This window comes from Miscanthus floridulus, chromosome 14 (genome assembly GCF_019320115.1).
Source record: "Miscanthus floridulus cultivar M001 chromosome 14, ASM1932011v1, whole genome shotgun sequence".
In the NCBI taxonomy this organism is placed as follows: Eukaryota; Viridiplantae; Streptophyta; class Magnoliopsida; order Poales; family Poaceae; genus Miscanthus; species Miscanthus floridulus.
This window is the reverse complement of record NC_089593.1, coordinates 61162239-61189576: the sequence shown is the minus strand read 5'-3', so window position 1 is coordinate 61189576 and position 27338 is coordinate 61162239. Positions and strand designations below refer to the sequence as shown.

General features: G+C 46.2%; 1 protein-coding gene and 2 pseudogenes across 1 annotated transcript; 2 read left to right on the top strand and 1 right to left on the bottom strand.

Moving 5' to 3' along the window:
• Positions 1-1867: 1867 nt before the first annotated feature.
• On the top strand, positions 1868-15809 carry LOC136503539 (uncharacterized). Its single transcript, XM_066498583.1, has 7 exons — positions 1868-2130; positions 2415-2481; positions 3804-3993; positions 4513-4776; positions 10092-10321; positions 14754-15371; positions 15552-15809. The coding sequence occupies exons 1-7, from the start codon at positions 1868-1870 to the stop codon at positions 15807-15809; spliced, it is 1890 nt and encodes a 629-aa protein (XP_066354680.1).
• A 6349-nt stretch (positions 15810-22158) lies between these two features.
• Positions 22159-23720, bottom strand: LOC136503538 (uncharacterized; annotated as a pseudogene).
• Positions 23721-24266: 546 nt separating this feature from the next.
• On the top strand, positions 24267-26964 carry LOC136503537 (uncharacterized; annotated as a pseudogene).
• Positions 26965-27338: the final 374 nt, after the last annotated feature.

Sequence of the window (27338 nt, the reverse complement as noted above, 5' to 3'; positions counted from 1 at the left end):
GACCACCTCGGTGATCTCTCCAACCACCTCAGTGATCTCTCTGACCACCTCGGCGACCTCTCCGACCACTTCACCGACCTCGGTGACCTCTCCGACCACCTCACCAGCTGATGCACCACTCTAAGTCCCTACTGGACCAATCACCCGTAGCCACGCCTAAAAAATACAGCAAGAGGTGCAAGCGCTACTTTGTGAATTTCAATTAAACATTGATGGTAATTTCGAGCTACCTAAGTCGTGCATGTTGTTATTACTCAGGTTCTCCGAGGAGGAAGACAAGGATACATCAAGGATGGATCAGAAAGAAGAGCTACGTTCGAGTCAAACCAGCATGACAGAACCATCCAAATGAAACAGTCATATCTTTTGTCTCCCAAAAGCTATGAAGGAAGGAGTTATGACCAAAATATTGAAGACTACACAGAAGCCCAGAAGACGCGCGGGAACTGAAGATCACCTCATAAAAGCTCTAGCCAGTTGACCTTCCACCTTCAAACGTGGTTTCTTCAGTTCACATCTATCTTAGAAACTTCTTATAGTATAAATACCACCACTAGGCTACTAGAAAAGGACTTTTTGATGAATTGATAATTTTAGTGATATTGTAGCCGAACTGCCGAGTGTTTACTCAAACCCTTGTTCTTCTTTGTTCTTCCTGGACTTGTGAAGAGATTCCTCTGGGATCCACTAGTTCGTGCTTTGCGGGTTCTAGTACAGCTACCCCGCCTTGTGTGGATTAGCTCCGGTTGTGGTTCTGCGGTCGTTCGGAGATCGAGTCGAAGTCTTCGTGGTCTCGGTGTCTCTCTCCCCATCGCCTGGTCGCATCCAACCTTGGCCAGGTATAAAGCTAGTTACTCCGCTGTTCTTCAACAAGTTATCCTTTTATTTTCCCCTACCTTGTTGCAAGTTATCTTGATCGTGACCTACTGTCATGAAGATCGGGCTAACTCCCGTACTGAAATAGTTCAGTACCTATCATCTGGTATCAGAGCTTTGGATTGACATGGTAGGTCTTTCCGTCATCCACATTGTTATCCTTGTTTAATCTACTTCATATATTTGTGTTTAATCATATCCTATAGTCCAAAGCCACCAAAAAAAATACCTATAACCATTTCGTGGTACTGTTACGTTGTGTTTTGTGCTCATCAAGTTGCTAGTCACCATCGTTTATATATAATTTGAGTTGTTTCGTTCGTTACCGCTGTCAGTGTTATTAAAAAATAGATCAAAAAAAAGGGAAGAAAGAAAGATTAGTTTCAAAAGGAGAGAGAGAGAAGTGAAAAGAATTTGAAGGATCTATGTTGCGGTGTATTGCTGAAAATTTCAGATTACATATTTGAGTTGGTGGTGATCTTGTTAGCAGCAACGTCGTATCTTTGAGCACATCAAACCACTCGGTTGGCGGTACCGTAGCCCTCCTTGTTAGCCACCTATAGCTCCACCAAAAACCTGAACCAGGACGTTCGATTCGTAATCCTTACGACCTCTCTACCACCTCCGTTGAAGCTGCCACACCAGCACTGTCACGGTCCTTGAGATCAGGAAAGAACTTGGGTAAGTAAAAGGTGAGATCGAGTGTTTTCACAAATTTACCTAATCCAATTTTTTTCTTGCAACTAGTCTAACATGGCAGGATCCAATTCGAGTATTCATGGTGGCAACCATGGAGATGGGGAGCCCCCTATCACACGGGCTGAGGTGCGCCACATGGCAAACTCGCTGGTGGAGGTGATGGAGAGGATGCTTGACGCTTGTCTTCCCGTGGAGGGAGGCCGAGGACCACATCGTCGTCATGAAGAAAATCATCGGGAGGAGTCTGGTGATGAGAATTCTGGTTTTGGCCATGGATTTGATCACTTTGGCGATGGCCATGGAGGACATGGTGGTGGTCGCCGTGCTGGTTTTGATAATCAGCGTGGTGGCCGTCATGCACATGGATGTCATGTACGATTTGAAGATGAAGATGAGGTTCATGATGAGTATGAGGCGGGATTTGATGATAATGAAAATCCTTTTGGTCACCATGGGTGTTTTGGACAGCCACATGAACATCGTCGTGGTGCTGGTCCTGAAGGGGAAAATCATCGTGGTCGTCGCAATAGAGATGATCCGGATAGCATTGCTCATGTAAAGTTGAGTGTTCCAAAATTTTCAAGGAAAGAAAATGCTGATGCTTATATTGAATGGGAGGAGCAATGTGATTAGATTTTTAGAGTGCACAATCTTTCTGATCAGAGGCGTGTCAACCTTGCTTCTGTTGAGTTTTTAGGTTACGCTCTCACATGGTGGAACCAAGTTCAAGAAAATCAACATGTGTTGGGACGTGATCACATCAACACATGGGCTGAGATGAAGAGAGTGATGAGAAGACGCTTTGTGCCATCAAGCTATCAGCGTGACCTCCGCAATAGGTTACAAACATTGAGACAAGGATCAAAATCTGTTGATGACTACTTCAAGGAGATGGAGTTACTCTTGGTGAGATCTGGAATTAGAGAAGATGAAGAATAAAAAATGGCAAGATTGTTGAATGGTCTCAATGAAGAAATTTCAGGTTTTGTTGAGATGTTTCCATATCATAATTTGCAAGACCTTGTTGATCAAGCTATGCGCACCGAGAGAAAAATTCAGCAAGAGGGACGAAGAAGGTCTTATGGGAGCCAATCAATTTCAGCTCCATGGCGTCGGCAGCAGTCTGGTACCTTTATTGGTGGGGGAAGATCACAAGGAGTTGCTACTAGGCCTTCTCCATCCATTGGTGCTGCAAAGACCATAGTTTCTACTGCTTCTTCACCTGCAGTTTAGCAAGAACAGCAACGTCCTGCTGTAAGCACAGCAACCCCTTCTGTTGCATCAGCTGCTACTTCTTCTTCCCATACCCGAGGCATTATTTGTCACAAGTGCCAAGGTCGAGGACATATTGCTGCTCAATGTCCTAGTCGAAGGACCATGATTATAAATGAGCAAGGTGAATGGGAATCTGAAAGTGAACCTGAGGAAGAAGCTCCAATATATGAAGAAATTATGCAAGATAAAGGTGATGAAATTCAACCTGATGATGGAGACAACAATTGCTTCATTTCTCGCCGAGTGCTTAGTGTTACTGCTGTCCAAGAAGAGAATTATCAGCGGCACAATCTTTTTCACACCCGGGGCATGATCAAGGACAAGTTGTGCTGAATCATTGTTGACAATGGCAGCTGCAATAATATTGCAAGTCGAGAATTAGTTGAAAGATTGGGACTGAAACAGCGGCGCCACCCTTCTCCATACAAGATGCAATGGTTAAATGATTGTGGTGCGCTACGTGTAACAAATATGTGACCGTTTCCTTCTCCATTGGGTGGTACAATGATCATGTGGAGTGTGATGTGGTTCCAATGGAAGCATGCCAATTGCTGTTAGGAAGGCCTTGGTTATTTGATCGTGATGTTCAGATCTTTGGAAGAACCAATAAGCTGTCTTTCATGTACAAAGGAGAGCGAATTTCTTTGCTTCCTTTAACACTGGAGGAAATTTTGAACGATGATCTTAAGAAGAAACAGCGAGAGAGCGAGAACCACCTGCGAGTGACCCACAAAAATAGTGAGGGAGAGATTCCAAAGCCAAATAAAACCCCACAGCCTCAAAGAACCAAGACACCGGGAAAAGAGGGTTTAGTTATGATGGCTAGGAAAGGGGATTTAAAAGAATTGAGTGAACCCAATGCTGTGTTCTATGTACTCTTGTACAAGGACAATTTTCTTGTCACTAACGACTTACCCTCTACTTTGCCTAGTGTTGTTTTTGATGTATTACAGGAATATGAAGATGTGTTTCCAGATGAAGTGCCACCAGGACTACCACCTAAGAGAGGAATCAAACATCAAATTGATCTTGTGACCGGTGCTTCACTTCCAAACCATGCTGCCTACCGCACCAACCCGGAAGAAACCAAGGAGATTCAGCGACAAGTGGAAGAATTGATGAGAAAAGGGTATGTACAAGAAAGTCTGTCACCTTGTGCTATTCCTATCCTTTTAGTGCCTAAGAAAGATGGGTCTTGGCGGATGTGTGTGGACTGCTGAGCAATAAATAACATTACCATAAGGTATAGACACCCCATCCCTCGGCTGGATGATATGCTTGATGAACTTAGTGGTGCTATCATATTCACTAAAATTGATTTAAGAAGTGGATACCACCAGATTCGCATGAGAGAAGGAGATGAATGGAAAACAGCCTTTAAAACAAAATTTGGGTTGTATGAATGGCTGGTAATGCCTTTCGGGTTAACCAATGCACCAAGTACATTTATGAGATTGATGAATCATGTGCTTAGAGCTTTCATTAGCAAGTTTGTTGTCGTTTACTTTGATGACATCTTAATTTACAGCAAGTCTCTTGATGAACATGTTGAACATACCCAATGTGTGCTTGCTGTCCTACGTGAACAGAAATTGTATGCTAACCTTGAAAAGTGCACCTTTTGCACCGACAAGGTAGTCTTTCTTGGATTTGTTGTTACAGGACAAGGAGTGGAGGCAGATGAAGAAAAGATCAAGGCTGTACGGGACTGGGCACCTGCACAGAACGTGAACCAAGTAAGAAGCTTCCTTGGACTTGCTAGTTTCTATCGGCGGTTCGTGAAGGATTTCAGCATGATTGCTGCACCAATCAATGAGCTGACAAAGAAAGAAGTCCTCTTCAAGTGGGGAGAAGCACAACAGAAGGCATTTGAAGAATTGAAGATGAAGTTAACAACAGCCCCAGTCCTTGCACTCCAAGATTTTGGTAAGTCATTTGAAATAGAATGTGATGCAAGTGGAGTTGGGATTGGAGGTGTGCTCATGCAAGGACGAAGGCCAATTGCATACTTCAGTGAAAAGCTAAGTGGTCCAACTCTAAATTATTCAGTTTATGATAAAGAATTATATGCTCTTGTTCAGAGTTTGGAAACTTGGCAACATTACCTTTTTCCTAAAGAATTTGTGATACATTCAGATCATGAATCATTGAAACACCTTAAAGGACAACTGAAACTGAATAGAAGACATGCAAAATGGTGTGAATTCATTGAATCATTTCCCTATATTGTCAAGTACAAGAAAGGAAAAGAGAATGTTGTAGCAGATGCGTTGTCTCGACGTCACACTTTGCTAACCCAACTTGACACTAAGATTCTTGGATTAGAAAACATAAAAGGTTTATATACAACTGATTCATATTTTGCTGAACCATATTCCAAGTGTCGAGATGGCAAAGGATGGAAAAACTTTCATGTGCATAATGGATTTTTGTTTCGAGCTAACAAACTATGTATTCCAGAGTGCTCTGTTCGAATTTTACTTGTGCAGGAAGCCCACGTAGGAGGACTCATGGGCCATTTTGGCACCAAGAAAATAGAACAGGTCCTTACCGATCACTTCTTTTGGCCAAAGATGAGAAGAGATGTGGAGAGACATGTTCTTCACTGCGAATCATGCCACAAAGCTAAGTCTCGTGTGAACCCTCATGGATTATACACTCCTCTGCCTATCCCTACTGTGCCTTGGGAAGATATCTCCATGGATTTTGTTCTTGGTTTGCCTCGAACCAAGTGGGGAAGGGATTCCATCTTTGTTGTGGTTGATCATTTTAGCAAAATGGCACATTTTATCCCATGCCACAAGAGCGATGATGCTTCACATATCACTGAATTGTTTTTCAAAGAAATTGTACGACTACATGGAGTGCCACGAACCATTGTTTCTGATCGTGACACCAAATTTTTGAGTTACTTTTGAAAAACTTTGTGGGGAAAACTTGGAACACGGTTGCTGTTCTCTACGACGTGTCATCCACAAACGGATGGACAAACTAAAGTTGTGAACCATACTCTATCAATGCTACTGCGAGCTATCCTCAAGAAGAACTTGAAACTTTGGGAAGAAAGTTTGCCACATGTCGAGTTTGCATACAACAGGGCAGTACACTCGACCACTAAATTTTGTCCATTTGAAATTGTATATGGGTTTAAACCCACTGCTCCCATAGATCTTTTGCCTTTACCTATGCAGGAACGTGTAAACTTCGATGCAAGCAAGCGAGCCAAATTTGTCAAGAACCTTCATGATAGAGCTCAAACAAACATTGAAAAGATGACAAAGCTGTATGAGAAGCACGCCAATAAAGGTCGAAACAAGGTGTTATTTGAACCAGGAGACTTGGTTTGGGTGCATCTACGCAAGGACAGATTTCCTGAACAACACAAAAGCAAGTTGCAAGCCCGAGCTGATGGTCCATTCAAAGTGCTACGCAAGATCAACGACAATGCTTATGAAATTGATCTGCCTAGTACTTATGGTGTGAGTACCAGTTTTAATGTGGCCGACCTATCTCCATTCTTTGGATTGGAAGAGTCGAGGACAACTCCTTTTCAAGGGGGGAGGATGATGTGACCACACCAGCGTCGAGGACCTCTTCGACCACCTCGGCGATCTCTCCGACCACCTCGGCGACCTCTCCAACCACTTCACCGACCTTGGTGATCTCTCCGACCACCTCACCAGTTGATACACCACTCCAAGTCCCTACTGGACCAATCACCCATAGCCACGCCCGAAAAATACAGCAAGAGGTGCAAGCGCTACTTTGTGAATTTCAATTAAACATTGATGGTAATTTTGAGCTACCTAAGTCATGCATGTTGTTATTACTCAGGTTCTTTGAGGAGGAAGATAAGGATACATCAAGGATGGATCAGAAAGAAGAGCTACGTTCGAGTCAAACCAGCATGATAGAACCATCCAGATGAAACAGTCATATCTTTTGTCTCCCAAAAGCTATGAAGGAAGGAGTTATGACCAAAATATTGAAAACTACACAGAAGCCCAGAAGACGCTCGGGAACTGAAGATCACCTCATAAAAGCTCTAGCCAGTTGACCTTCCACCTTCAAACGTGGTTTCTTCAGTTCACATCTATCTTAGAAACTTCTTATAGTATAAATACCACCACTAGGCTACTAGAAAAGGACTTTTTGATGAATTGATAATTTCAGTGATATTGCAGCCGAACTGCCGAGTGTTTACTCAAACTCTTGTTCTTCCTAGACTTGTGAAGAGATTCCTTTGGGATCCACTAGTTCGTGCTTTGCAGGTTCCAGTACGGCTGCCCCGCCTTGTGTGGATTAGCTCCGGTTGTGGTTCTACGGTCGTTCGGAGATCGAGTCGAAGTCTTTGTGGTCTCGGTGTCTCTCTCCCTGTCGCCTGGTCGCATCCAACCTTGGCTAGGTATAAAGCTAGTTACTCCGCTGTTCTTCAGCAAGTTATCCTTTTATTTTCCCCTGCCTTGTTGCAAGTTATCTTGATCGTGACCTACTGTCGTGAAGATCGGGCCAACTCCCGTACTGAAATAGTTCAGTACCTATCAATATGCATCACATCATGAAATGAAACTATACCAAATGGATGTGAAAAGTGTATTTTTAAATGGCTTTATAAATGAACTAGTCTATGTTGATCAACCTCCCGGGTTTAAAGACCCTAGATATCCTAATCATGTTTATAGGTTGTCCAAGGTGCTGTATGGGCTTAAGCAAGCCCCAAGAGCTTGGTATGAGCGTCTTCGGGATTTTCTCATTGAGAAGGGCTTCACCATTGGGAAGGTCAACACCACACTATTCACCAAGAAGCTTGATGGATATATCTTCATTTGTTAAGTATATGTTGATGATATCATCTTTGGATCATCAAATGAAGATTCTTGCAAAAGAGTTTGGTGAATTGATGTCGAAGGAGTTCGAGATGTCAATGATTGGAGAGCTTACATTCTTTCTTGGTTTTCAAGTCAAGCAAATGAGAGAAGGGATTTTCATCTCTCAAGAAAAATATACCAAGGATCTTCTCAAGAGGTTCAATATGGATGAATGTAAGCCAATCAAGACACCAATGCCATCTAATGGACATCTCGACCTAGATGAGGGAGGTAAAATGGTTGATCAAACTCTCTACCGCTCTATGATTGATAGCTTGTTATATTTAACCGCATCTAGGCCCGACATCATGTTTAGTGTGTGTATGTGTGCTAGATTTCAAGCTAATCCTAAGGAATCTCATTTGATTGCCGTTAAAAGAATCCTTAGGTATCTTAAGCACACACCAAGCATTGGCCTTTGGTATCCCAAAGGAGCTAGATTTGAATTAGTTGGCTATTCCGATTCGGATTATGCTGGTTGCAAAGTTGATAGAAAAAGCACATCCGGAGGGTGTCATTTGCTTGGTAGATCACTTGTGTCTTGGTCCTCCAAGAAGTAAAATAGTGTGGCTTTGTCCACCGCTGAAGCGGAATACATTGCCGCGGGTGCTTGTTGTGCACAAATACTTTACATGAAGCAAACTTTGCTAGACTATGGTGTAGTTCTAGAAAAGGTTCCACTTTTGTGTGACAATGAGAGTGCGGTAAAACTAGCTAATAATCCGGTTCAACACTCTCACACCAAGCACATAGATATCCGCCATCACTTTCTTAGAGATCATGTTGCAAAGAATCATATATCATTAGAAGGTGTAAGGACCGATGATCAATTGGCAGATATCTTCACTAAACCGCTAGATGAGGCTACTTTTTGTCAGTTGAGGAATGAGCTCAATATGCTTGATTTTAGCAACTTCACTAGAAAATGAGCTTGTGTTGTCCCTTGCATTGCATTGTAATATACAAACATGTTTAATCTTTGGTAATGCATTTAGGGCTTGTCTAACATGGTTAAGATAACCGCCGAAAAGCGTGTGAAGAAGCTTAACCTTGGATCAAACTTGACAAGCAACCAGAATTACTTTCAAGTATTACATTGCATATGCATGAATGTTGTTTTGTTGTTTCTCTTCAATCACCCTTTTATTACCTATTTTCTTAAAAAGAATTATAGTCTAAGGCAAAATACTTTAAAATTTTTGAGGGCTTGAGAGAGGTCACTCACATTAGTCTCAATTGGTGTCTATTTGGATCTTATTAAAGTTGGGACTTGATTGGGAACAGGCAGCACGAAGGAACTTTGAAGATCTACTGAAAAAGAGCGACCAGACGTTGCACCGGACTCTGAAGTCCAGCGTCCGGTCAGTTCATCGGTGGTGAACCATTGCTACGAAGGAGTGACCGAACGCTAAAATAGAGCTCATCCTGCATCCGATCAGATGGTGGTCCTGCGTCCGGTCAAGCGAAGAAGAAGATCTAAGGATCGACTGGCTGCGTCCAGTTAGTTGGGATCGAATGCGTCTGGTCGAGACTTGAGGGGATTTGGACCTCTCTAGAGTCGACTGGACTCTAGGTGACAGCATCCAATCATTGCCACCGGAGCATTTGGTCGGTAGATGTCGTGGGGTTTTAGGACTCTATCTCGTTTCCTTTTCTAATCCGTCGGGGGCCACCATATAACCCAACCACCATACACGCCGCCTGACCAAACCCGCATCCACGCTGACATCACCTCGCAGTGCCCTAGCTGCCATCTGTAGCACCACCCTAGCTGCACTGTGCCTCCCCGCACTCGCGCCACCATGCTTGCCTCCGCCGCTGCATAGCCACGCCTCACCGCCTGCCGCACCGCCATGCCTAAGCCATCCACGCCTGCGCCATCGTAGCACTCCCACGCCACCTGCCCATGCCCTAGCGTCGCCTCCCGTGCCACCTGCCCATGCCCTAGCGCCATTGTGCCCCAACTCAGTCACGCGCCTGCACTGCATCCTCACCAGAGACCCTAACTGACATCCATCACCTCTTCATGGCCGATCCAGCGCTACATTGCCTCGCCAAACTCTAACCCTAGCTGATTCCTGGTGGTTCCCCGTGTTTCATTTCTTTGCTCTTCAGTTCACCGGTTCGTTAGGTAGCAAGCCCTCGATTCTAATTTCGTATCTATTGCTTGCTTCTTAGGGTTTTGTATCTCTAGATGTATATTGAAATTATTCATATATCCAATCTATTCCATCGTGCAGTGAGTCGGTGTTGTTGAGGTCACTTTGGCAATTGTCAATTAACTCGGGGCCAAGCTCGCGAGTATGGATCAAGGCCAAGCCTCGGAAGTGTCAGTGATAGTTGGTTCTTGTCTGTGATTGTAGTTTGTTTTAGCTTCAACAATGGCTTGTGTCAAGAACGTCGGAAGTGGTCCAGGTGATGAGGATCTGAGGCCTCTGCCTTGCTTGCCTACTGATGTGAAAGGAAAGGCAACAAAGAAGAGGAAGTATGCAGATGCTGACACAGAGAGAGCAACAGCAGTTGTAGCCACTGTAGAGTATGCAGAGAGAGGATGTGCTCGGATTGGTGTTGTCATTGTAGATCAGCTTTCACCAGCACAGAGGGTAGCCATTGAGCAAGTTGAACGTCGTCATGATAGTCTAGCTAGGACTGTCATGCTTGAGGGACGGCGTGTTGCTATAGAGGAGACTCAGCCTTAGGGGGAGCCACAGCAATAGACAGAGCAGACATAAGAGGTAGAGCAGACCGAGGAGACAGATCCAGCATCTCAGCCACAATTACGCTGCTCTAGTCGCACCCGTACTTAGGTGACACCGAGGCTAGAGACACAGTGGAGGGGTTCTCGTCCACCTCCTAGACCATAGGGTCTGCCTCCAGTGACTCATCTGGATTTGAGGGCCACCATAGCCAAGCAGGTGTAGCAGCTCAGATTTGTGTAGTTTGAGGAGTAGTTCCCGCCTAGGAGGGATGAGCGTGCTTCTGAGGGGTTCTATACACCATTGCATGAGGATTTCTATAATGCATATCTTAACAATGGGGTTGCATTCAGGTCTCAGAGGGTTTGATCCATTGAGTCCATTGTAGCAGCAGCAGGAGAGCAGATTCGCCCTTACCTATCTTACTTGCCAGGGCTGACAGACTTACTCGAACAAACAGGCAGATATGTTCCATCATGGGTTCATGAGTTCTATGTTACACTTTGGATTGACCCGTAGCACAGATTTATACATTTTGCATTCAGAGGCAGAGGCTACAGGCTGATGAGCTTTAGGGTCAAAGAGATACTCAGGCTTCAGGAGCAACACATCTGGCTACATGAGGTTTGCTATGGTCAGACAACGCCTCCTAGATGCCCTCATGGCGGTCTTGTTCCTCCTACAGATCTGGTTCATCATTGCTTCACAGAGCCATTCGGTGAGGGGTCGAGCAGGACACCCAGAGACCTCACTCCTATAGCTAGACTACTTGATGCTATCATGAGGAGGACCCTGCTTCCGAGGATGGGATATCGCGAGGGCTTGACTCGCATACAGTTGTGGCTACTAAACTCTCTAATGTAGCAGACTATGTTTGATATTTGGGATCTTATTCTATCAGAGATGGAGGATATTCTTGTAGAGGGGTTCAGGGGTCATCATCAGCTGCCTTATGCTCACTAGATTACATTTCTAATTCAAAGGGCAGTTACAGTGAGGCCTCCTAAGATGTTGGTAGAGTATTCTGGTGCTACTATCGAGTTCCCTGCATATAACATGACCCAGATGCTCTGTCACAGCAGGCCGAATGCACCTAGCTAGCCGCGCCATTGCCTAGAGGTGCTAGAGACTACAGCCCAGTAGGATGAGACTATCAAGGGCATTACAGCTACAGAGGAGGAACAGTTAGATGCTCAACAGGAGGGTATGGTCGAGAGTGACCCCAGTGATAACTCAGATGACGACTACTAGGATATTCCTCAGATGCCTCCTCGACAACATGACCATGAGGCCGGTAGCTCCAGTTTAGCTCCACCTGCACCGTAGACAGACCCCGCTCTTCTTGCCATACTTGAGCGGATGAGGCAGGATCAGGCTTGCTAGGCCCAAGAGACCGTAGCTACATTTGCATAGTTTTAGGCCAGACAAGATGAGTTCGAGTGATAGCAGTAGGCTATCCAGCAGCAGCAGTAGGCCATGCAGCAGCAGCAGCTTTTGATGCAGCAGCAGTTACTTGGATTTATGCAGCATGTAATTACTGCTATTGGGGCTCCATCGCCACAGCCTTCACCCCAGATCGGCTAGCCTACCACCACTTCTATGACTCTAGCTTTATAGCCCAGTGGGCTTCAGAGTCAGGGACAGCCAGCGACACAATTTTCTTCACCTATAGAGCAGGTGTTCAAGTGGTTTGCCTCGCCAGTGCCAGCCCCGTAGTTCACACCTCTTCATATGGGCTTCACACTGGCACAGAGTTCGTCGTTGCTTGTGCCAGATACCCCAGTCTCCAGGAGCCTTGGTGCTACATTCAGTGAGTTGATAGGGTAGCCTACTCCACCAGATCTACATGTCCCTGGTCCTTCCACAGTTGCTCTTATCACTATGACTACAGAGATGCTCCCTTCATTTGTTGCATCATCAGAGCCGCCTACTTTAGTGATACCTACAGAGTCACAGGCCACACCAGTACCAGATCCGACCCAGACCACTTCATCTTCACTTCCATTGACAGAGGGTCATACAGCTTAGAGCTCAGGATCAGATGATGATGATGCCCAGTTCTAGATCGCTCATCGCACCTCAGCCCCTGACTCGTCCGCTGCAGCCCCGCTGATAGACCCTTAGGTTTTGGTGTTTGACGCCAAAGGGGGAGAGGGGATCGAGTATGATAGACTTAGGGGGAGCGACATATCTAGGGGGAGCTTAGCTTATCTATTACATTTGGTTTTTTATGTGTGATACACTATTATGCATTCATTTTTACTTTCATGCATCGAACTATATTTATGTGATAGTGATATCTACGTGATGTGATATTTATGTGATATGTGACATGTGTGCTCTCTACTTTGATATTTATATATGTCATGTCACTTGGTTATGCTCATTTTCCTTGCTTCCGCGTTTTACTCCGATGCAAATGAGCTTTATTTCTTGTACTCATGCTTATTTCATATCTATTGAGTACATCATGTTGGCTTGGGTCATATAAGCTTGCCTAACTCTTTTGTTCTTATTGTCAAAAGCTTATATGAACCAAGCATGTTGAAAACCTCATCTCTTTTACATACTCGAGGTTGTATTGTCATCAATCACCAAAAAGGGGGAGATTAAAAGCATCTATGCCCCTAGTTGGGTTTCGGTGATTAATGACAATACGAGATTACTGTGACTAACGTGTGTTTTGCAGATGCAATTAATTTAGGTCATGGTAATGGCAATTGATTAGGCAATCATGATTGTCATGCCCCTACGATGGAAATCATTTTGGTTTTCAAAGGATGGACGACAAGGTTAAGGATGGACTAGTTCTAAGTGTCGTTTGGAGTTGAAGAGACACTTAGAGTAGTTTAGGACTTTGTTTTTCCTTTGGTTGTACTATTAAGGGGGGTATGGACGGGTAGCTTGACCTAGGTGAGTCTAGTGGGTTAGGTGTGGTGCACACTTATCAAATTTGGCACTAGGTAGCTCCTAAGTAGCCCTAAGATCAATTGGAGCAAACTTCATTCACATATGATTTAGAGTTGGAAGTGAATGGAGGGTCAAATGTTGACCGGACGCTGGTTCCGGTGTGATCAGACGTTGGTGCAAAGTCCGGTCAGTTCATTCAATTAAGGTGAAGTCATCTTGTTGTGACCGGACGCTGAGCGAAATGTGACCGTACGCTGGGTGCCAGAGTCCGGTCAACATCAGTAAGGTTCCAGAGGGCAGTTTTCATGACCGGACGTGTTCGGTCAGTGTTGACTGAACGCTGGTCAGTGTCCGATCACAACTTAACTGCTCAGTGGCGGGGAGAACTGACTGGAGCATCTGGTCACCTTGATCGGAGTGTCCGGTCACCCCGTAGAGGCACATAACGGTTCATTTTGAATGAGGGGTTATAAATACTTCCTCTATTCACTCAAGGGATTACTTTTGCTCATTTCAACATCTGAGAAACACCCTTGAGAGTGCCAAGGAGAGCAAGGTCCAAGTGAGGTGATTGAGATTTGAGAATCCAAGAGAGAGGCCTCATTAGTGAAAGCAAGAGTAGCAAAGTGTGCATCCACCCTTCTCATTAGGCTTGTCGTGGTCAAGTGAGAGTTCATGCTTGTTACTCTTGGTGATCGTCATCACCTAGAAGGCTTGGTGGTGATTGGGAACTTGGTGGTCATCCGGCGGAGCTTGTGGATGACCCAACTCGAGTTGTGAGTGGTTGTGGGTGATTCACCGCGACGGAGTGTCGAAGAATCAACCCGTAGAGAGCACTTGATCCTTGTGCGGATCAAGGGGGAGCTACACTGTTGCGCGGGTGCTCCAACGAGGACTAGTGGGGAGTGGCGACTCTCCGATACCTCGGCAAAACATCGCCGCGTTCCTCCTTCTCTCTTTACTTTAAGCATTTACTTTGAGCAATTCAATTCTTGTCTTTACATTCATAGAATTGCCATGTTAGAGTAGGATTGGAACATAGGTTGCTAAACTTTTGTGCGGTAGAACAATAGGAACACTTTCTAGGCAGAAGGGGTGAAGTGGGCTAACCGTAGGGTTTAATTATTGCAAATAATTTTAGAATTAGCCCAATTCACCCCCCCCCCCTCTTGGGCATCTTGATCCTTTCAATTCTGATATCCACCCGCCTTATACTCTGGTCCATGGTGTTATTCACGTTGGCGATCGCATTTGGGTGGGTGACAACAAGACCTTCCAACTGAGAATTTTTGAAGCATTACATTCCAGCGCTATCTATGGCCACTCTGGGTTCCCTATTACCTACAACTGCATCAAGAAGTTGTTCGCTTGGAAGGGTATGAAATCTGACATCAAACAACTGGTTGCTTCTTGTACCATTTGTTTGTAGGCCAAGCCGGATCATGCCAAGTACCCAGGACTCCTTTCACCGTTGCCTGTACCCGCGGAGTCATGGCAAGTCATCTCGATGGATTTCATCGAGGGGCTCCCCCGTTCTGGTGCAGCTAATTGCGTCATGGTCGTCGTCGACAAATTCATCAAATTTGCCCACTTCATGCCTCTACTTCACCCATTCTCCGCTCAACAAGTGGCTCAGGTCTTCCTCAACAATATTTACCGCTTACATGGCATGCCAACCCACATCATCTCCGACCGTGACCTCATCTTCACTAGCCATTTCTGGAAGGAGCTGTTTCGTTTGGCGGGTACCCAGCTATGCATGAGCTCCACCTACCACCCTCAATCCGATGGCCAGACGGAGCGGGTGAACCAGTGCCTCGAAGTGTTTCTACGGTGCTCCGTCCACTCCTACCCCAAGCAGTGGTTGCGCTGGCTCAACTTAGCGGAGTACTGGTATAACACCAGTCTCCACTCTTCACTCAACCAGTCGCCATTCGAGGTACTGTATGGACACCCTCCTCGCCACTTCGGCCTTTCACCACCTGAAGCCTCATCTGTACCTAATGTTGAAACTATGCTTACTGAGCGTTCCACTATGCTTGATCTGGTACGCCAACATCTTCTCCAAGCCCAACATCGCATGAAGATGTATGCTGACAAGCACCGATCAGAGAGATCCTTCAACATCGGCGACATGGTGTTCCTCAAGCTCCAACCCTACGTCCAGGCGTCGCTTGCTCCTCGTGCCCATTAGAAGCTCTCCTTCCGTTACTTTGGACCATACAAGGTGCTGGAGAAGATTGGAGCTGTCGCCTACAAGCTGGACCTGCCGGCGTCGTCGTCTGTTCATCCGGTGTTCCACGTCTCTCTACTTAAGGTTGCCCCGTTGACCAAGTATTCTATCTCAGTGGATCCACCGGAGTCGGTAGAAGGATTGCAAGTCCCTGAAGCAGTACTGCAGCGCCGTCTCCATCCCCATCGCACAGGTGCCGTTGTTCAATTCCTCATCAAGTGGTCTGGCCTGGATGCGGAGCTCGCCACCTAGGAAGATGCAGAGGCCATACAGCAGCGCTTTCCGTTTGCTCCGGCCTGGGGACATGCCGGGTCGCAAGGGGAGGGGGTGTCACGACGCCGCACCCAGTCAACACCGAGCCCAAGAGTACTCGTAGCAGGCCCAAGAACAAGAGAGTGACCGGCCCAGAATGGGTCTGTAACATTTGCGAACCCAATCCCAGCAGTGAGGAGTAGAAGTAGAGGGAAGGGAAGGAAGAGAGAGCTCAGCCAACTACACTGTAAAGACATAACCTAATCACTCTACCGAGCCGTCAGCCTGTCCGGCGGGTTCACGTCTTTCCCATCTCCGATTTCCCAGCGCCGCCGCAGCGAGCGTCATCGACACCCGCGCATTGCCGCGGGGATTTTGTAGCTGTGAATAGATGGAGAGTTAATGGAGCAGGAGATAGTCAAATCAAGAAATGGAAACGTTGTTCGTGAAAAAAAAAAACACATGATTGTTACAGGAAACATACTGGCTGTGGTAGCTGCTTATATGTTGGTAATTACAGTTACAATACATAAAATAGATAAGCATTTTTTATATCGCTGAAAAATATATGTTTTTTCCGTTGCCATTGATTTTAATTTTTACATTCCTTAAATTCCATTGCGTTATTTTTTACCTAGAAGTAATGGTTTTAAAATTGGTCAATCTTACCTCTGACTGATCTTCATCCAGAACTGTCGACCACCATCTCTTCCCAAATCGATCACCTTCCTTCTATACAAATTGATGCGCTTGATTTGATCCATTCAAAAGCTTGTGCATGCAGCTTAGCATTTGCATACGAATACATGACATTATGGTTGGGCTTGCCCTACAAAGAGCAAAAGTACAACATGAACCATCAACGTTGGAGCCGGAGTGCCGGACACGTCATTGCACACGCCGCACGCAGGTGGGTGGATAGAGAAAAGCCAGCGCGTTGCGACTGCGAGCCAGCCGAGCGCCGCCACGAGTTGCCGTCTTGCCCGGCAAAACTCCAGTGCAAGCATGCAGCCAGCGCTTGGCCCGGCGACGACGGCGACTCCTGGAGTGACCGTGGTGCGCTCCCGAGAACACGCTGTGTGCCGCGAAACGCGGGACGAAGGCCATTGCCGGCTTGCCGCTGCTTCTCCCATTGCCTGCCCTCAGTTGCTGCCGCCCTGCCGCCTCTTGAGCGTGGCGCGAGCATCGCTCTTCTCTTGCCCTCCTCTCCCCACATGCTGGTGGTGTCACGCCGCCGCGCGCGGCCTGCTGGTCATCCCCACGACCCCGCCCCTCTGCCAGGCCAACCGTGTCCGGATACTCGCCGAAGCTAGCTTATATATCTGACCAATGGACTGTTCGGGTCCTGGACCGTTTCGTGATGCAATCAATCACACTAATGGATGAGCTCGTGAATGGCAGGGTTTTGGATCAGTTCTTAGTCTGTTCATATGCTACAAGGAAATGGCCTTCGCTGCATCAAAGAAGGTAGAGACAAGTGGGAATTGTGGGCCATAGAGGTGACGTGGCTTACTGAGAAATTCCTGTAGTGGGTTCCTCCTATTTAGGTATAGTAGATTTATTCTTCGTTGTAGCCAATAACGCAATTGTACAATTTAGTCTAGCAATCTCATAACATGACGTACACCAATATCACATCATGATAAGATTCACAAGGCGGAGAAAGGGGTCGTCTTGGCTGTCTTGACTCCCTTTCACAGCTCGAGCTTGCTAGCTAGGAGTGCATGGCCAAGCTGCCAAACGACATGATGTTGGATAACCCGTCGATCATTCCAAACTTCTTGTTCATCCACCTGCTGGTTCTTTTGGCCATCCGACTTCCTCGCCGATGCTCAGGTCCCGCTCAATCTTGTGCCTCTTCATCATCTGCACACAGCTATCAACCATGTCAAGTGAAATTGCATGAAAGAAGATGTAGGAGAAGAGAGGGCATGTTCTAGTTAATCTTAAATTAGTTTCTGACTTTCCAATTGAACTTTGGTTGATAATAGAAATTTAAAACATAAGTGTTGTGCAAGTGTCATATTGTATACAAATATTGAATTGGGAAAAGTTAAAGCTAACTGTTGCATGATCACATAGTACAAAATGTTGGACTGGCCATTGCCAGCAACATCCTGATTATGTGCTGAACATTTGAGGAAGCCTTTCCGCGGATATAAAGAATATTTGTGTAAACTTTTCTCCAAGACATATTACCATGATGAAAGAAACATGAACATTTTTGGCTAGATATTGATTGTTCACAGAAATGTAATAAAAGGAATTTTGCCTGGTAGAAGGCACCCTGGGCTTGCCAGACTGTACATGGGCAACACTGGGTTCACATAACATCCCAATCACTTGCAAGATCCATAAAATAACATAATTTGATCCAATAGCATTATCCTATACCAACTAGCATTCACCCTGGATAGAGTAAGACACTGTAGTGTCAATTTATCATCTATAAAGCTTATCTTCAATTCTAGTTCAAATAGCAAGATGTTCAATAAAATATAATATTTTTTCACTGCAGTATTACAGAGTTTCCACCAAAGTATATAATTTTTGATATATTGGCACCATATTATGGTTTTCAATTTTAAATAGTTCTGACAAAACCCAATGCCAAAACACTTGCTCAACCACAAGTTGAACATGTATTGCATCAAAAAAAAGCTAATTGTTGTTCGATGAAATGGATTAATCATATGCTCCCTCATTAGCAATGTTGTATTGAACAAGGTTAGTGTCTCGGTAGTAAAAAGAACATGATATGAAACAAGTTTGCCTAGGCAACCTGTGCCTGCCAACTAGACATGGGCCACACAGGGTTCACACCGCCCCAATCACTTGCAATCACTTGCAAGATACTAAAAATAACAAGTTTGCCTAGGTAACTCCGCTAACGCTATACCACAGGCCACCTATAGCGGCTCCTTTATGTCACCATATAATTACAGGTAATGTTGCATTCAAAAAATGATTTCCACAATAACTCCAGTTTTTCTTTAGAAGCTGCACAAACAAGCAAAAACAATAAATTGATGGCTGATTGCTCACTGAGCATTGAGCAATACGGCCACAAACCAAACCAAAACAGGCAATATCAGCTTTGTAGTAGATTAGCATGAAACACCTTTTAAGACCCGAGAAGCCCAGAAACAAAAAGAACCCTATGGCCTGATTTATTACCTTCCAGCATGAGATTATAAGAAAGCTATCAAATTTACATGAGGATTTAAACTAAACCAACCTATTATTAGTCCATTGACTACATACTGATTTTGCATTCAACTGTCAATTATGAAACAGTGACCGTTATTTCTAATCTCTATAAATTGCACATCAGATAAAGCATTACTCAATTTCCTACAAGTTAAGATAAGGATTGATTAGTGACTTATTCAGTAACTCCTATACATAGACTCCTACAATCATGTCATAGCCATCACAAATTCTGAATTCTTGTAGCATCTGTTCTATTTTTGGCAAGCTATCTTGCCAAATTAATAACACTCACTCAGCGTGTTATGTGAGACATTGTGATAATGTGATGCCAATGTCTGTCATTTAACACTTTTATTGATTAGAGGAATAACTATATGGTACTTTTCAGCATAATATTATAAACTACATATGGATTGATAGAAAAAAAAAATCCAAAACGCCAAAGGATCACATGGACTACAAGGGCTCCATGGTGACAATGGACATGGAGGATGCGAGAAAATTTGGATATGCCAGCAGCAAGTGCACTTTGGTAACAAGTAGGATCACTACGGGAAACACGTGATTTGCCGAGTGCCAAATTTCGGGCACTCGGCAAAGACCTGCTTTGCCGAGCGCCGCACTTAGCAAAATATGACACTCAGAGGCCTTTGCCGAGTGCCTGGCACTCGGCAAAGACCTGCACTCGGCAAAGGCTATCTTTGCCGAGTGCCTGGCACTCGGCAAAGGCAAACACTCGGCAAAGATTGGTAGGGGCTTAACGGCATCCAGCGGCGTCATCTTTGCCGAGTGCCCCCCGTTTGGCACTCGGCAAAATAAAATTTTTTTGGTTTTTTGCCACCAATTTTTTTTGAAGCTTTAGTACACTACCACAAACAACATGTTTAAATTTGGGATATTTTTATTGCCTTTTGGCATATTTCTATAGTTTATTTTGTTTTGTTGAATTTTTCCAGAAAATATAAGTTTGAACTGCAGGTGCATCGAATAATGGATTATATTCGTTCAAAAAATGTTATCCTTATTTCTTAGTGTACATTTAGGCTAAATCCAGGAACTGTCTCGAAATTTCGATCAACGTGCTCACGGGGCAACGCCGCCAACTTGCGTGGGAGTGGTTTTTTAATTGTATAAAATGCGAACGAATTCCGAAAATCATGAAACTTGTCGAGTTGTCGCCATATCGTATGCGTATGCCGTGGAAAAATTTTGAAAAAGTTTCAAGCACGTTGTCACGTACGATGCTCACAAACCAGGACATCTCCACATGTGATCACATGTAACTGGAGCCTCAGCGCGTACGCCTAGACATGGGTAATCTTCTTTGTGTTTTCATCTTTATTTATTTATTCTAACGCTCAATTCTCATTACTTGTAATCATCTTTGTGTTTTCCTCGCAGTCCTAGGTGCACCAAGGCCAGGAATGCAACGAGTTCATGGCGTACGCCCTGGCACACAAGGGCAAGGCGACGACCCCGGAAGTCACCTACAACCCGGTGGACGGGCCCGAGGCATACACCAGCGCGAGCGTCCATAGCAAGCTTAGCGAGTACACCTCGGTGGCCCGCGAGCGCCATGGGGAGGACATCGATCCGGCCACCCAGACCCTGGACATAGACCTTCTGATGAGGCTGGGAGGAGGGAAGCAGCACGGCCGGTACTGGATGGCGGACAGCACAGTCGACTCCGCCTCTGTTCCTAACCTCGCCGAGATTCGAGCAAGGAGCACGAGCTCCTCCCTCCCCATACGCTCTCGGCAGCAGAGCTCACAGCAGCAGATGGCGGAACTCCAGGTTAGTACTGTTTTATTCGTCGTTCATTGCTTTTACACATCTACCTTGCCTTTGCATTGTTTAAACATTGCGGGTGGAATATTGCAGGCCGACTTGCGGAGGTTGGAGGCCCAGCAGGCGGCCCAGGCGGAGGCCCATCGGCTAGAGATGGAGGCTGTACAAGCCCAGAGGGCGGCCGAGACGCAGAGGCTGCAGGACATGTTCAGCTTCATGGCGAGCCTTCAGGCCTTGCCAGGTGTGGTCGTGCCCCAGTCGCTGCTCGCTCCAGTTGTCGCTCCTCCTCCTCTTGTAGGGACTCCGGTGAGTACATATGGTTGTTTATTCCTTTAGCTTGTGCGGCCCTCCTATAGATACTCATGAATTCGCTTCTCCTTTGTGCAGCAATAGTCGGCGGGTTCGAACCCGACTCCTCAAGGTGGCCCTTCTTCACAGGCCGGGTGGACAACTGGCCCTCCTCAAGGTGGCAGTTCACACTCCGGGTGGGGAGGCTGGCAGTAGGTACCGTTTATTTGTTTCTTTTCATGTTGCATGGACTTGTGTTAGACTTAGCCTTATGTTGGACTACTACTAGAGACATATATATATTGTGATGGATATTATCATGGATGATGCGAATGTATGTGATGGATTATGGACAATGGATTTGTATGTGATGTATTATGGATGGTGGATGTGTATGTGATGGGTTATGGATGTGTATGTGATGGAATATGGATGTATATGTGATATATCCTGTGCTGTGTGTTGATATATATGTGATTTCTTTGTTTGCGCTGATGGAAAGCAAAAAACAAAAAAAATAGCATTTTTCGCCTCTTTGCCGAGTGCCACACTCGACAAAGAGGGCTTTGCCGAGTACCGTGACCATGGCACTCGGCAAAGCTGGGAAGCAGAGACCCAATTTCCCAGCTTTGCCGAGTGCCAGAGCCATGGCACTCGACAAAGATTTTTTTTAAAAAAAAAGAATTTTTTTTGCCGAGTGCAAGAGTATGGCACTCGGCAAAGAATTTTCAAAAAAAAAAGAAAAATTCTTTGCCGAGTGCCGCTGAGGTGGCACTCGGCAAAGAGGCCGTCAGAGTTGACGTCGGTTTTTTTTTTTGCCGAGTGCTGACGTGACACTCGGCAAAGGCTTTACCGAGTGCCCGATATGTGGCACTCGGCAAAGAAACCTTTGCCGACAGGTTCTTTGCCGACTGGCACTCGGCAAAGCCTTTACCGAGTGTATTTCGGGCTTTGCCGAGTGCCGCAGGCACTCGGCAAATTGCCGGTTTCCAGTAGTGGATGTAGCAACCCACAAATACAATATAGTTGCCTACAGCTGAAGAAACATGAAAGACAGTTCTTACCATTTCATATGCTTGGCAGTGCCAACGGTACGTGGTGGAAATCTTGCATAAGGAAAACCAAAGAACAGTACACCGTTCTTCAAGGTGCAGAGCTCCTCAAGAAGAAATGTCTTGATGTCCAGTACAAAATACTTGAAATGCATTCCGAGATGCGCTAGTAGACCTACGTAACACCCTGCTGTGCCCACAATGCACCAATGATAGTCGATCCTATATATAGTCTTCGGGTAAAGGAATCAGCTTGTCATGTTGCCACTCTTGTGCGGCAACACCATTGTTTTGCCAATTCTTGCAATACAGGTCAACTGTGTCATCACCAATAGTTAACAACCCGAGTCTGCCTTCCCCTGCCTCGACGATGGCACGCTTTGACTCAGAATAGGGGGGCGGCAAGAGCTCAAGGATGGAGAATTCCATCTCACTTGTATCAAGCATTAGCGAATAGCCCGTGAAATCCAACAACCAGTGCACGCAGCCGTGCGCATAGTCAGGCATTCCAACACGTCCATAACGAGGCAAAGAAATCGTGCTAATAATACCTCGCCACGTATGGTTGCAGGAAGAGAAGATGAAAACCATGACCTTGCCATGGAGCTGCACAGTGCAGATAACTCTGAACGATTCCTCCTCGTCATTCTCGCCGCCTGGAGCCAGAATGGGGAACACATGGTGCGACATACCATTGTATGTGGCCGAGGCCAGTAGGTCGTCGGGTATCCGGGGAATCTTGACGTACCGGCGACACAGGGGGTCGCAGACTACAAAATCATAGAAGTCGGATTCGGGGGAGATGCGCCGGGCGAGGAGGACGCGATCATCGCGGACGTGGCGAAAGCAACCCCCGTCGGCGTCAGGGACGAAGGAGAACATGAAGTCGGCGGCTTGCTCGAGCGCGTGGGCTTCCGGGACTGAGCGGTGGGGCGGATCGACGGGGGCGTATAGGTCTCCGTCGGTGAACCCGAGGACTGCAGGGGAGCAGAGGGACCGGAAGCGGCGGAGGAACCGGCGCTCGGAGATGATGCGGCGGAAGGAGGAGCAGGCGGCGGAGGCGCGGGCGAGGTCGGCCGTGGTGTCAAGGCGCAGGAAGATGTCCTCCTAGATCTCGTCAGGGAGGCCGGTCAGCGCCGCCGGGCCTCTAGCGGACCGCCGTCGCGCTCGCGCTTGCGCCGACGTCGATGTCGTCGTGCGGTCTACCGCCAGTGGGAGAGGATGGCGGGCTCTGGCGGTCCGGCGTCGCGCCAACGTCGATGCCATCGCATTGTCGGCCAGACATGGAGCAGGACGGTGGGTTCTGGCGGTCCACCATCGCGCCGACGTCGATGCCGGTCTGGCGTCGCGCCGAAGTCGATGCCATCGCGCTGTCAGCCAGACGTGGAGGAGGACGGCGGGCTCTGGCGGTCCGGCGTCGCGTCGATGCCATCACGCTGTCGGCCAGACATGGAGGAGGACGGCGGGCTCTGGCGGTCAGGTGTCGCGCCGACATCGATGCCATCGCGCCGTCGGCCGGCTTTGGGAGAGGACGGCGGGCTCTGGCGCTCAGGCGCAGCGCTGACGCCATCGCGGGGTTGGCCGAGCGGAGCCGGCTAGGGATTAGAGATTGGGTTATTTGGATGGGGGACATCTAATTATTTGCCACTCTTACGGAGGCCGCCTCTCTGATTGTCAACTTTGTGGTGGCAACTACAAAAATGTCCCAAAAAATGGTATCTCGTCTAATATTTTGTCATTTTTGCTGACGTGGCATGCCAGATCAGCTAGCCAGCTTGGGAACGGGCCATTGACGCTCAAAGACCGAAGGCAAAAGACCATTCTGCCCCCGCCGTGTATTGCTTAACAAGCGCCGTCTCCTCCCATCTGGTCAGTCCACTCACTATTTTCCCGTCCCTCCCCTTTCATTCCCCATGGCGGCGCAAGCTCGAGGCGGGCAGGCGGGAGCTCGACGGCGGCGCCAAGTCGCGGGACGGCACGACGCCTGCAAGGTTAGATCTACTTCCTTCTTCTACCTACGCGCGGCATGTGTGAATGGGGGGATTCCTGATGCTAGGGTTTCCTAATTTTCGTGTGTTGATGTAGGATTCGGATGTAGAGCAAACCATTAGCCACGATGATGTTGTCTCCGTGCCCCTCGTGGTATGTTTCATTGTTATGGCATGTATGTGAGGGGATCCCGTATGTGAGGGATGTCCTAACTCCCAATTTGTTTGTTTTGCTTGTCACTGTCAGGATTGATCCTGGTAATGCTTTTAGAATCCATGTTAGCGTTGATAAATACACTTTGGTTAACGACTATGGAGTGGTTGACCTAGATGCTCAAGAACATGACCTGTGGTTTGATAGTAGCAATGTGTACACACTGAATGGCTTTGTAGATGATATGACCAGCAAGATCATTTGGGACCACAGTCAGCAACTGCTTATTTGGGGTGTTGACATTGACAGTGGAACAGAGTGGAAGGTTACTAGCAGTGATCTGTTTGAGGAGATGATAATGTCTAGGATGGATGAGAAGGTAATGCATGTTAGCTGTGATGTTGTTGAGAAAGATGCAGTTGGTCTGAATGATGTTGTTAGCAGAGCAAACAAAGGTGGGTCTTCTACTACTGCTGCCCAATCTGGTGTGACAAATGCAGGACATGCAGAGAATGCAGAAGACTTAGGTGACACTTGTAGTACTCCTGAAGAAGGTAGAGCTGAAGAAAATGTGGTTGATTGGAGCACATTGACTATATTGGCTGATGAGAACTATGATGGTGAAGCTAATGCTGTGGTAGATGAGGATCAAATCTATGAGGCTTTTGGATTCAAGGCAGCAGATGAGGCTCTTGCAGATGAGGTTCCTATTCCTAACATACCTACTGATGTGGAGGATGAAATGAATGAGGCAGCAATCCCTGTTAATGATGACCTAGGAGATGAGCCAATGTTTGGTTGGGATAGAGACAACCCTGACATGAGTGTTGGGACACTGTATCCTTGCATGGATGATTTTAGGATGGCAATTAGGCAGCATACTATTGTGAATGAGTTTCAATTGGGGACAGAGAAGTCTGACAAGGAGAGGTTTAGGGGCTACTGCAGTTTCAAGGGCTGCCCATGGAAAATTAGAGCTAGGACACAGAAGGATGGCAGTGTCAGGGTACCAATACTAACACTTTTTTGTCCTTTTGATGTAACCTTATTTCTGATATTTGCATGCTGTATATGAATTTATCTTAACTATTTCTAACATTTCTTCATGTATGTGTAGATCCAAATCAATAAGGGTACCCACAAGTGTCCTTCAAAGAGTAGAGTTCTTGGGAGGATGGCATCCCAGAAGTGGATTGCTGAGAGGGCTATACCACTATTGAAGGATAATCCTGAGATGGATCCCAAAGCTATGAAGGAAGAGTTAGAGAAGAAGTACAACATAAAGATTCCATATCAGACTGTATTTTATGGGAGACAGAGGGCTGCAGATAAATTATTTGGTAAGTGGGATGATTGTTTTGATTATTTGTTTAGATTCAAGGCTGAGATTGAACTTAGGTCTCCTGGTAGTGTAGTTGAGATAGATACAGTTACTGTGGAAGGCAAGGTACACTTCAGTAGATTTTTTTGTGCCTTCAAAGCAAGTATAGATGGATTTAGAGATGGCTGCAGACCCTATATTAGTGTAGATTCAACTGCTCTCAATGGTGAGTGGAATGGCCACATGCCTGCAGCCAATGCAATAGATGGCCACAATTGGTTGTACCCAATTGCTTTTGGCTTCTTTGATTCAGAGACCAAGGATAATTGGACTTGGTTCATGGAACAGTTAGGGAAAGCTCTAGGGCCAATGAACCACTTTGGCTATATGCACTGATGCCTGCAAAGGGCTAGAAGTAGCTGTGAAAAAAGTTTTCCCTGGAGCAAAGCAGAGAGAGTGTTTCAGGCATCTCATGGAAAATATGAAGAAAAGGTTTACAGGAAATGCCTATGCCAAGTACATGTGGCCAGCAGCAAGGGCATGCACAGTAGAGAAGTTCAATAAATTGATGGACAAAGTTATTGAAGCCTATCCAGGAGTTGTTCCATGGTTGAAGGAACATCACAGTTTACTGTGGGCCAGGAGTGGATTCAAATAAGAGATCAAGTGTGACTTCATAAATAACAATTTGGCTGAATCTTGGAATGCATGCATCCAAGCACACAAAGATCTACCATTAGACATTCTAGCTGATGCTATCAGGCACAAGACAATGGTACTTTTTGAGAAGAGAAGGAAGATATCCAAGGCCCTAAAAGGATTCATACTACCAGCAATAATTCATCAGCTAAATGCAGCCTTAAAGAGACTGAACCATCTGAAGGCAACTAAGGGTGGACCCAACCAAGCAGAGGTGATAGTCATGTACAATGATGAAGTTGTCAAGAGGCATGTTGTCTACCTGGACCAACATGAGTGTACATGCAGAGAGTGGCAAGTGAGTGGCAAGCCCTATCCCCATGCACTGGCAGTCATAACAGCTAAAAGGCAGCCAAATATGGAGCAATATGTGGATGTGGCCTACTCAGTGCACAAGTTCCAAGCAGCATATGCAGGAATGATTCATGTCATCACTGATAAGAGCCAGTGGCCAGTAGTTGAGAAGGGATTCAAGCTTCTTCCACCAATTGGGAAGAAAAGAGGACTTGGGAGGCAAAGGAAGAAGAGGGTTAAGGGATGCCTAGAGAGAAGTGGCAAAGCCACAAGGCAGGTTACTTGCAAGGGTTGTGGTGAATTAGGCCATAGAAGGACCAGTTGGAGGTGCCCACTAAGTGGCACCAAAAAAAGGTAACTTACTAACCTACCTTTGCTGAAATCCTTTCACCATTGTTAACTAACTTAATGAAATTGCAGGAAGAGGACAAGAAAGACAAAGACCAAAAAGGGGCCAAAGAAGGGTGCTGACAAGGAGTATGAACCTGCTCCAGCTAGTGAAACTACAGCAGCACCACCTGAGCCTTCACCAGCTCCACCAGCAGCAGCAGCACCTGAGCCTTCACCAGCTCCACCAGTAGTAGCAGCACCATCACCAAGGACTCCAAGAACAAGGGCAGCAGTAGCAAGGGAAAGAGAGGCAGAGGAAGCAGCAGCAGCAGCAAGGTAAAATCGGAACCTAAATTGTGACTCAGGAACTTGCCATCTCGACAACAGCTCACTAAACCACTT